Source organism: Delphinus delphis, chromosome 8 (genome assembly GCF_949987515.2).
Source record: "Delphinus delphis chromosome 8, mDelDel1.2, whole genome shotgun sequence".
NCBI classification, from domain to species: Eukaryota; Metazoa; Chordata; class Mammalia; order Artiodactyla; family Delphinidae; genus Delphinus; species Delphinus delphis.
Genome location: NC_082690.1, coordinates 87,228,599 through 87,240,254, shown reverse-complemented (window position 1 = coordinate 87,240,254; position 11,656 = coordinate 87,228,599). Strand labels below are relative to the sequence as shown.

The window sequence follows — 11,656 nt, the reverse complement described above, 5'->3', positions numbered from 1 at the left end:
AATCCCTCTTAGCCCTGGGGGATGTCCTTAGCAGGTGGCTGTTCCCTGGTCAGTGGGGTGGAGGGAAGGCTGAAGACCAGGAAGATGGATGTGTGGCTTTTGCTAGAAGCCGTCCATAGCACACCCCAGGGGGGGGTGGTGAAAGGCTTCTAGGTGGGAACTGGGACAGTCAAATTCTTGCCGATTATTAACTGGACCCTCATTTCAGAAAGCAATGCTGTTTTTATAAATTGGAACTGACTTTAAGAAACAAAACACACACAAAAAAAACCCCAAAAAGGAATAGAAAATTTTATGCTGAAAAAAGATCCCCAATGAAACAATCAGTAGCACATCACATCTGTGAAGTGTCCCAGCTCCCTGTAAAGATTATGTCTCTGACAATGGTTTCTTTCCAAGGTCATGGAGTAGGTGTTACACCCCAATCTTCATGTCCACATTCTGCAGGTTCCGCCTCTCATCTGCGGTCATAAACTGGTCTGGGGTCTCTGTCGACTCCTTGTTCACCAAATGCACCATCTCCTGAGACTTGCTAGCTTCTCCATTGAGTCCGCTGGGCTTTCTGTCCTCCATAGTGCCATTGCCATTGTTGATCACCAGCTTTTTCTTCTGCCCACACCTAATAATTTACAAAATCACGTGAGAAATGGGTGCAATGACCCAGTTATCATCGTCACTGTCACTGCCACCATCACTACAGTTGATGACAATCTGAGTATGTTTCATCCTACTGACTCTTAACAAGTGACACTTCTCAAAGTGAGGTCCTTGAACCAGCAGCAAAATTTAACAAATGTAAGTTTGTTAAAAATGCAAATTCTCAGCCCCACCCCAGACATACTGAATCAGAAAACTCGAGGAGAGGGGCCCAGGGTCTGTGGTTTAGCAAACCCTCAAGGGCTTTCTGATGTGCGCTTGAGTTCGACGATCAGTGGTCACAGCTCTGGGAAGCCAGTGCTATTATTATCCCGTTATCACAGCCAAAGAAATCTTGGGGCTCAGAAAATTCCATAACTTGCCCCAGGTTATTCAACAAATACTAAAAGAATTGGGATTCAAACCCCGGTGTGTCTGACTCCCGAGTTCTAACTCTCCTTCCACCATACTAAAGAAGGGAAATGTTTGCCTCTTTTAAACTCCAGCCGTTTCTGCAGGCTCATATAAACCATCAACGGAACGACTGTAAGTCATTCTGATTTGCGTATTCAAGGAAGTCCCATTACTTCCTCTCCCGGTCCGCACGTTGTGGGCCTTGTCAGGGTTATTACTGCAAGTACCGAGAAGAATGAGACAACTCTTTCCTAGAAGTATAAGGCCATATTGATTTTTCTCTTAACATTGGTTAACTGCCATATAACCCTGGATATAGGAGGTTTAACTACCTCCGAGGCAAGTTGTTCACTATTACTTTAAGATTTCTCAGTAACATTACTTAAGATTCAAATGCAGAAGGTCTTCTATGGAAGGGCATGACCTTGGCCTTGTTGCTGGGTCAGAGCATTGCCTTATCATATACCCAGCCTGACGCAATGCTTCCTCTTTCCTGTAACATAATCAATGTCACACATCTAGAAGTCAGATGCTGCTTAAACAAAAGCGAAGGTGCAGACCCTCACAACTGCACATGGAGCGGGGATGGGGGGAAATGGGCTAGCATTTATTGGACACCTCCTGAATGCCAGGCACTTTGCATGTAACGCCATGTAATCCTTACAATAATCTCACAAAGCAGCTGTTATTCCCATCATACAGCAGTGGAAACTGAGGTTCAGGAAGGTTTAGAAACTAGCTTGAGGGATCGAGTCAATATTCAAATCTAGGCTTTTATGAGCGAAAGCCTGGGCTCTGCCGCACTCCATTCAGGCTACGAACCATCTGGAGATTTGGCAACAGTATGAAGTCGGAATTGTTCACTTTGCCACTGGATACGCGCAGTTGTACAGACAAAGCTTCTATTATTCATGATCATGGGGCATTCCCTCTGGGACTGCCAAGGCCATAAACTTTAATCCCTTGTTTGGGGAAGTTAGACATTACACATCCTGAATAGGAGGTTGATCCTGTCTCCCCTGGCATGACGCTTGATGAGGGCTCGGGGGAAGAAGGATGCTTGACTTGAGATGGTCTGTGGGGCTGGGCATATGGATGCAGTCCATATAGACAAGAGCAGGGGCTTGGAAGGCCTGGTTTGGGGACCTTAACGCTGTGTGACCTGGGGCAACTCACTTCACTTCTCTGAACCTCAGCTTTCTTATCTGTAACACCAGGCTATTAAGAGTACCAGTGTCAAAGGATTGTGAAAATCCCTTGAAACAGAGGCTGGCACTGGATACATAAGTCTACCACTATTTTATTTGTTGCTCTTCTGAACAACGTGGGGTGAGGAAACTGAGGCCTTGGATAAGCACTTAGAACAGTATCTGGAACACAGTAAATGTTCAAGAAGCACTTGTTGTAATTGTTAATGTAACCAGAGCCATATGAAATGTGTTTGGTTTGTTTCTTCTGGCTACCTCCACCCACCTTGTTATATTTACTCTGAAGATGATGGAAAAGGCCAAAGGTGGACGCTGCTGATGTCTTTTCAGATTGCCAGGGGGTATCTCATATGTTCTTTGTTTTTGATAGTTTTTTGTTTAAATTCAATTTTATTGAGTGTAGTTGATTTATACAATGTTGTGTTAATTTCTGCTGTACAGCAAAGTGATTCAGTTATACATACATATATACATATACATTCTTTTTCATGTTCTTGTCCATTGTGGTTTATCACAGGATATTAAATACAATTTCCTGTGCTATGGAGTAGGACCTTGTTGTTTATCCATTCCATATATAATAGTTTGCATCAGATGTTTTTTGGAGAAAAGGTGTCTTATTAAAGTAAATCCCATTCACCTACCTAATGTGTACTTGAGAAGTTGGATGAAATATTGTGGGGAAGTGATTTATACTCATAAAAAATGTTTGTGCAAGGGGCTGAAGTGGGGAGTAATGTTATTACCCTAAACGAAGCTGATTTTGAAAGTGGGTAACATTCAACGTGCAGGGCTTAGGAATATTGGGCTTGGGTGTGGTCCTGACCCCATTTCCCTTTGGATTCATGGTCTCTGTTTTTTTGTCTGAGTTCTTTCAGGAGGGCAGGGTGATGCTCATAAATAACTCAGCCCAATATCTGGTGCTCCGGGCATTTCATAAGCACTTTTAAACAGCAAGTTCTAATTCTTTCATTCCTATTAGTTATAGGAATGTTAAAAGAAACATTAGAGCTGAGGGTACTTCAGAGGTGATCCAGCTAACCTCTTTTCTGAGTCCAAGAAGTCGAGCATATCACGCGAAGCTACCCCGCTAGGTATGGCCAGGAACTACACCGGATCTGCAACGTTATGACGTTATGACTCTAAAGGTCAGAGATTTTTACTGAACTGCCTCTGGCCTGTATCTCCTTTCCCCTTCAATCTCAGGCATTAGCTGAGGATGCACTGACGACACGATGTAGAAGATGCCAGACCGATGCCTGGCCAGGAGCGGGTGGGGTTTAGAACCCGGGTAACATATATTTAGGGCATGGGGGAGTTTATCCTGAAAGACTTGGGTGGGTGAGGAGTAACTTAACAACTGACCTTCTGTCTCTTCTACCTGACAGTCCTTAAAGATATTTAGAGATTTATTTTGCATTGTGTTGGAGCTTTGCCATTCCATCAGTAGCCACCAGCCAGATGTGTCTATTTAAATGTAAGCTAATTCAAATGAAATAAAATTGAAAATTCACTTCTTAAGTCGAACTAGCCACATTATGAGGGCTCAGTAGCCACAAGTGATTAGCGGTTGTGTATTAGCACCAATGTGGAACACTTCCGTCATCACAGAAAGTTACACTGGACAGCTCTGCTGTAGAGGGCAGGAGCCTGGGTGAGCAGAGATTACAGCGGGCTACACGGCCACAGCTTTATGATGGAACTCACGGATCACTTCCTCGTGGAAGCCCTTGTTTAACTCTCCCACCTCCACTTCGGCAATTAATGCTTTTCCACTTTTATCTTTTAACTGTAATTAACATAACAGGGCCTGGCCCAGAGAATGTTCTCAATAAACATTAGCTGACTCAAATTCAACAGGCCAATAGTGTCACGAAAGCTCAAGATTCTTGCAGAGAAGGGATGGTACCCTTTTCGTTGTCATGTCTTCCTCTTCTCTGCAGTGTTGACTGTCGTAGCCACCCCTCAAAAGAGGTTTGCTGAATACATGAATGGCTGCTGTAGGCTTCTTATCTTCAACCAAACTTTCTTTGATGAAAATAGGATTCTGTATCCCTCTATAATGCAACGCGCAAAGCAGAAAGGCCTCCGCCTTTTAAGAGGATTAGAAATGGGCCGGCGGCTTTAGAAACACACTGCACACTCAGGGGCCCGTGCAGCTGTTAACCACCCTTTAGCTACGTGGCAAATCTGTTTTTGATTATCAAATCAGGACATAGTAATTTACAGCATCCAAGCAGCTACTTTCCCTGTGAGACACTTGCTGTGCCAGCTCCTGTGTGTCCCTGTTTGCCTGTTGCCAGGGTGACCACTGGTCTTGGCAGGAGGGGGAGGAAAGCAAGGGGGCCCGTTTTTGCTGCAGACATGATGAGAAGCGACACAGGAGCTAACCAGCTACACTGCAGGGACTCCAGCTGCTCTGGGGACAACTGAGCTGCTTCTCCAAGTTCTCCCCCACGCTGCGAGCATCTGAGGCCAGCGTTTCTATGGTGACGTGCACAAAGCTTATGGACTGTATATGTGAGCAGAAGTGGTGCCTTCTAGGGCCTGGAACAAAAGGACTGATTTCTGACAATAGGAAATTCATATTTAATTGAGCAAAAGTCATCTAGGAGAAAACACAGAGGCCGAGGGAAAGTATAAAGACTCTTTGTAAGGGTTCCCTCAAATCACATTATTTAAATTCAACTAAAAAAAAAAAATCTCTTTCCATTTAGTCATGCGAGACTTCTAGGAGGTCTTTCAGATTTATTTTCCTAGTTTTTGTTCCTTATACAATTGGCTATCATGACTAATTTTTTTTTATTATGCCCTCAAAGGTACAGATAGCAACACAGCTATTCGACTTTAAAAGCACTTTCTTTAACTTGTACCAGTGTAAAACGACATTATTTGATTTCCTCCGATGAGTATGGGCTGTAACACGGCAATGAAATGAGCTGTTTCTTGCTTTCCAAAAGCCAACAAGAAAGGTTCTAGAATTTTCTCCAGGTCTTTCCCCCAATGGAGGGGCATTTTCTGGCCTGTTAGACGACCTAGTGATACAATCAATGTGGTCCCACTTGGATGTAAGATTCTTTTGCCTTCTAAGAAGGAACCTCAAGGCATGTTTAGCAAAGGTTAAATGTTCCCCTGCATTTGCTTGGAGAAAAATCGTGGCTCTTCAGAACATGTTGAACAGGAAATTTAGAATTACACTCCCAGAATACCCCTGTGAAAGCTCATTTCCTCTGATGCTAGATTACTGTTCTCCTTCGCTTCATTTTAGGTAGCATTATTTCTAGAGCCTGGTCACAGCTCCATCAGGTATATGCATTGTGGACGTTCCAAAACGATAGGCCTTGGTTGAGGTAGGAGAGAGGGGACGTTTGACAGTATGAAAACAGCCCACATGCCAGTTCTAGGGAGCTGTCGTTTTTCGCACTTCCCTAAGGAAAGTTTTTTATTGTCTCATACACCTCAGTCTCAGGGAACTCTACCTAGGCCGTAACCTGAATCCTTTCAATGATAGCTTCCAGAAAGCAGAAAATACTGTCATTCCAAAAAAAAAAAAAAAAAAACCCAGCAAATAAAAACACAAACCCGATACCTGCTTTAGGTAAGGGTTCTAGAACTTTCTAGGGGCCTCAGACAGGCTAAAGGGCCAACCCCTGAAACTCTATATAGCGTTTTTGTGCACTATGCACTCACAATAAATATGTGTTTAATGAATCAATGAATGAGTATATCTTTCATGTCTTCCTGGTGAGATATTGCACAACTTTCAGCACATCGAGTCTCCATGGGCTTAACCCCCCCAAAATTAAGAACCACAGAAAAGTCAACCACTATTTAAAAGCAGATGTCCAAATAATCCCAGTCTCCTTTCTCTAAGGAGTATGCCAGAGCAGAGCTTCTTAAACTGTACTGTCCCCATGAATCCCTCAGGTCTTATCAAAACACAGACTCTGATACGGGAGGTCTGGAGTAGGGCATCTCATGCTGCCTTTCTAACAAGCTTCCAGGGCACGGAGGCTGCTGGTTCCAGGGGCTACACTCTGAGTAGCAAGGACATATCACCTAAGGCTTTTCAGTTTTAGATTAAAGTATGGTTGACTTACAATATTCTATTAGTCCCAGGTATCCAACCTACTAATTCGATATTTTTATAGATTGTACTCCATATAAGTTAATATAAAATATTGGCTATATTCCAAGTGTTGTACAATACATCTTTGTAGCCTATCTGTTTTATACTTAGTAGTTATACAGCCCAAGTTTAAATGATGCCCCTTTCAAAGATGAAGGCCCTGAAGAGCATCCCCTTACCTTCTCCTACTGTTGACAGCGATGCAAACTGCAAGAATCAAAGCCAGGGCCAGGAGAGATGCCAAGATGATCAGCCATTCTGGTGGGAAGCAAAAGATATCCATGAACTTGGGAAATAAGCTTGTGAAAACAGAAATGCACTTTACAAATTGACCTGGTCCAAAAAAGAATTACAGTCAGCTCTATACATGGGTCCAAGCAAAGGTCCAGTCAACAGCCAGACAGTACTGGAAGAATTATTTTGCTGTAGGTCTTTGCCCAACAGGACTCTTGTTTTCATCCCTTATCATCAGTCAAGATTTCCAAGTCCCCCCAAGAAAAACACGTTTCCAAAAATGTGTAGAATGACCTGTGGAAACCTGTAGATGCCTTTGGTGCAATGTTATTAAATAAATTAAAGGAACATTCCTTTCCTATATGAGAGCAATCACCTTACATTTTATTAAGGAACAAAAATGGAGGCCACTAGAGGGTGGGAAAAAGGACATTCTTGTGTGTATAGGGCGGGGTCATTTGGCAAAACGTGTCAAAATCCTTCAAGATATACAGCCTTTGATCCATCATTAACACTTCTAGGAATATATAGGACCTCAGACTTAGCTATAAAGATTTTTATTACTGTGCTATTTGTGATAGTAAAGTTGGAAACAACCTACTATCCAACAATTAGGGACTGGTTAAACGCATTAGGGTACATCCATTGTATTGTGTACTAAGATACAGGGGAAGAGTATTTAATGACATTGGAAAGCTGTAGCCAACCAGTTGGGAATGTAGTTTACTAAACAGTGTGTATAATTACATGTTTGTATAGAAATTAGATTGAAAAATAACAGAAAGGACATACATGAAAATGGTAACCATGGTATTTCTGGATGGTGAGGTAGATAATAAGGGATTTATATTTTTACCCTTTTGTTTAGCTGTATTTTCAAAAATGTCTCCAAAAAGTAATGTATCACTTGTAAACCAATAAAATGTTATTCATATGTTTTAAAACCAAGCTTTAGTAGGATTAAAATATGACTTGACAATTTGCAAGTCAATTGCAAAGTGGGCCGTATATCCACGCAATGAACTAAAGCTTAAGGAACAAGAAAAATGGGAAGCCATTCACTGGCCATTCTTCTTTGGGAAGCTTGATTCTCCTCTGATTTCCTGCTCAGTACTGCCTCTGTCTGACCTCTCCCTGGTTAGGTGAGTTTGGGGAGGGAGGTAGAGTTAGGAGGTGGGGAGGCTGACAGGAAGTTACCATTTCTGTGCTTTTCCCAGGGTTCTAGCCCTGAGATGCTCCATATTCACTCTCACGAGAGCTGGGGAAAATCTTGCTGCCTGATTATAGCAAACTGCATCCCCCCCCCCCCAGCCCACTCCCCCTCTCCACGTGCTCTGCTCAGATAAGCCGAGGTAAGGGGACGTGGCCCACACCACGTTCTTCCCTCTCCCCAAGGGAGGCTCAGTCTGGAGACCTCTGAAGGGCAGAGTTAAAAGAGTCATTTACAACCCTAGGAAAAGCCTTCCTTTATTGTAATCCCCCTTTACAAATGCCCAGTTCTGAGCCCAAGTGGAATAAAGAATTTGCCTCAAATGCCTTAAATCCTGATGCTCAAGGGAGCCAAGTGGCCCAGCCTTCTCACTGCACATCACACATTCTGAAACTTTCTTCTGGATCAGTAAAGACCGTCCCTCGAGAAAAAGTAGTTTTTCTTTTAGTTTTTATGCCAGAAGAATATTCTCACTCCTCCTAACATGACCCTTGTATCTCCCCATTGTCTGCAATGCAAGGGGAAATTTACATGCTTCACCCAAAACCCGGAAGTAAAGCGATAACTGGACTGGGATAGGAAAAGGATCAGGGGATGACAAGGAGCCCCTGGGGTGATCACTCATTTGGGAAGGAAGCTGTAGTAACTAACATGGCTCTTCTATGGGACAGACCAGGGACAGGTCTAAATATGAGCTCAATCAAGCTATGGGACCGAGATAAAAAGGAATGTTCCATCCTTTCCCGCCGAGAGGCTGTGGTGCTCTCATTCACCCTTTAGCTTGAAATCAGCTTCAAGGTTAGACACGCAGGAGAATACGCTTTCTAGCTGGTCTCTGCTTCCTTTCTGGGACATTCAGAGAGACCCACTTTTAGCATTATTTTTCCTTCACAGCTCAAAACTCACCTGGAATTTGAGGTTTCCGCATAGGACCTGAGGTTGTGTTTGCCCCACGGTCCTGACTCCCACTTGAGTGCCCTAAAGAGAAAAACAACATCTCTCAACCAAAGTTTGGCACGCATAACCACGAGTTCCTTACAGAGTAGCACACAGGGCCAAGCTCTATGTGCTGCATCACTGTAAAGCTATTTATAGAGTCCAGCCACAGACATTTATAATGTGTTGCATGAAAAAACACCTCCCCAGAAAAACTCGGTTTGATTAAGGCTAAGGTTTGGAAATGTTAGTTTTCTGCAAGAGCATGAGAATTCTCAGCAACAGGACTATGCAGTGTTTAAGAGGCTGTAAGCAGGACAGCCCTGGATTCAAGCCCTACTTCTGTCTCTTGCCAGCAGCATCTGCTGGGTCAAGTCATCCCTCTCTAGGTCTCAGTTTTCTCACTCATAAAATGGGGTAATAATAGAATCCACTTCATCATCATTTTACAGAGGTTTAAAGAAGTGCACAAGAATGGTAATTGTGTGCAGTTACTGTAATAAGGAAGAACCTCTGTTTCTATTACAAGTCAATCACTAAAGGGATGCTACCTATAAGCTTAAATTATACATAATGGCCCATCTTTGGGAACCCTGCCTCCCAGGGAATGAGCATTATGGTAAAATATCTTTGTTTCACTCATAGGAAACATTCTGATCAGCCTGTGAATGACTGCAGGAAGGAAGAAATGAACACATCCCCTCCGGAGGCTGACCGGAAACCAGGAAAAGTTTGACTTTATTCCCTCCTCTTTTAGGATAAAAGAAGCCTGAATTCTAACGCAGGCAAGGTCGTTCTCTGCGATACCAGTCCATCTTCTCGGTCTGCTGGCTTTCTGAATAAAGTCAGTATTCCTCGCCCCAACACCTCATCTCTTGATTTACTGGCCTGTCATGCAGCGAGCAGTACGAGCTTGCACACAGTCACATTACAATTTTCTGTTTTTAACTTAGGACCTTGCTACCCTGGACCAGCAACCTCACGTGGGAGCTTGCTGGGAATACAGAGTCTTAGGCCTCATCCCTAACCTCAGAATCCTCATTTTAACAAGATCCCTAGGGGATTCAAATGCTCCAGGTAGTTGAAAACATATCTAGAAACCATGTCCAATATCTTCAATAGATATAAATATAGGTATTAAAAAATAAGGATTTGGGGTGGGAGGGGCAATGGCCCCTTCTGTCTGTGAAAAATCACCCGAAGGAGTGTGCCTGTTCATGTATTCCTGAAGCATGCATTGCTTAGAAGACAACGTTTTCTACTGCTACAAAACCAAATAAGGAGACAAATAAAGGATCTCAAACTGGAAGGAACAGGAAGTATCACAAGATAAAGAATCCAAAAGTCAGAACGGGAGGTTCATCAAAATGATGGAGGAGGGGCTTCCCTGGTGGCGCAGTGGTTGAGAGTCCGCCTGCCGATGCAGGGGACACGGGTTCGAGCCCTGGTCTGGGAAGATCCCACATGCCGCGGAGCAACTGGAGTAGCTACAACTACTGAGCCTGCGCGTCTGGAGCCTGTGCTCCACAGCAAGAGAGGCCGCGATAGTGAGAGGCCTGTGCACCGCGATGAAGAGCGGCCCCCACTTGCCGCAACTAGAGAAAGCCCTCGCACAGAAACGAAGACCCAACACAGCCAAAAATAAGTAAATAAACAAAATGACGGAGGAATTACGTTTTAAAAGAAACTTCTAAGACATCTTGTGAAGGACACTCACCCAAATGAAAGTTTTGGTTTGTGTGTGTGTGTGTGTGTGTGTGTGTGTATGTGTGCGTGTGTGTGTGTTGTGCTTCCTCCACTGCTTCAAAGTGAAATGTGAAAAACTCCCACTAAAATCAACTCTTTTTCCCTACCCAATAGGACCCCACTGCAGAATCCTAAAGGCTTCCAAGAAAAAAACCAAGGAAGTCTGTTGGGCTAATCAATGAATGAAGATAGCCAGGCCTTAATGGTCTTTCCTCAGAGGGTCAAACTGCAGGCCGTGCAGAGGGGACTCTGCACTTTTGATGGCTGTGGTTATGTTGGGTAGAATGGCTCCTGTTTATGCAATGTGATGTTCTTGTTAAACTCAAAATGGAGCAAAACAAAGTCTACCAGACATCTAGCTGTCTCAGCAGGCCATTTTGACAGTGGCCTTTTACTTTACAAACCTCAGAAGGAGTCCAAGGGGCTTCCTCTAGCTGCCTCCCAGAGGCCTTGGTCATTATTGGCAGGTGTTTGCCTGTACAGGTCATGGGATACTGGCCATCTAAACTAGAGATCCTTGCCTTGAAAACCACCTAGGAGGTACACCCACTCTCACTGGTCTTTCTCTGACTCATAGCAGCCTTTGGTATTTGAATGGGACGCCACTAGTGGATCACAATCCCTATTTTGATTTTCAAAAAAGTGCTCCCAGCAAGGAAAGATCTGGGTGTGTGTACAACCAGATGAAACCTCCCGTTTGAACAATACACAGCTGCACAGGAGGCAAACAAAAGAGACTGCTCCCGCCCACCTGATTCTCACTTCAAGCAAGAGCTGAAGAAGCTGGAGGAAGATGGACAAGACACAGCAGGCCGCCTCGCCTTGCGCCCTAGAGGCCCGCAAATCTAGCCCGGGTAGGGCTGGCTGGGGAAGTTCTGCAAAGAGGGATGCTTGACAATGCAGTTGGGAGGTGAGATCCAATCTAAGACATATGCACAGAGATCATTCAACTGGCTCTGACTGTGAGGAAAAAGTCTAAGACAGTGCTAATCAAACTTCAATATACATACAAACCACCTGGCGGGGGGTGGGGGAGGCCTAGTTAAAATGCAGCTCTTGATTCAGTTGGTCTGGGATGACTGGGGAGTCCGCATCTCCTGCCAGCTCTTAGGTGATGTCCCTGCTGCCGGTCCAGGGACCACA

General features: G+C 44.0%; 1 protein-coding gene across 13 annotated transcripts in view; it reads right to left on the bottom strand.

The window, feature by feature from the left end:
• Nucleotides 1-275: 275 nt before the first annotated feature.
• The window catches only part of CD44 (CD44 molecule (IN blood group)), an 86,053-nt gene continuing 74,672 nt past the window's right edge, over nucleotides 276-11,656 (bottom strand). For all 13 annotated transcript variants that reach the window (XM_060018692.1, XM_060018698.1, XM_060018694.1 and 10 more), the window contains 3 exons: nucleotides 8,738-8,809; nucleotides 6,567-6,645; nucleotides 276-619 (listed from right to left, as the gene is read on the bottom strand). In XM_060018692.1, coding sequence (XP_059874675.1) covers nucleotides 415-619; nucleotides 6,567-6,645; nucleotides 8,738-8,809 — 356 coding nt within the window. In that variant the 3' untranslated portion in view covers nucleotides 276-414. The remainder of the gene's footprint in view (nucleotides 620-6,566; nucleotides 6,646-8,737; nucleotides 8,810-11,656) is intronic.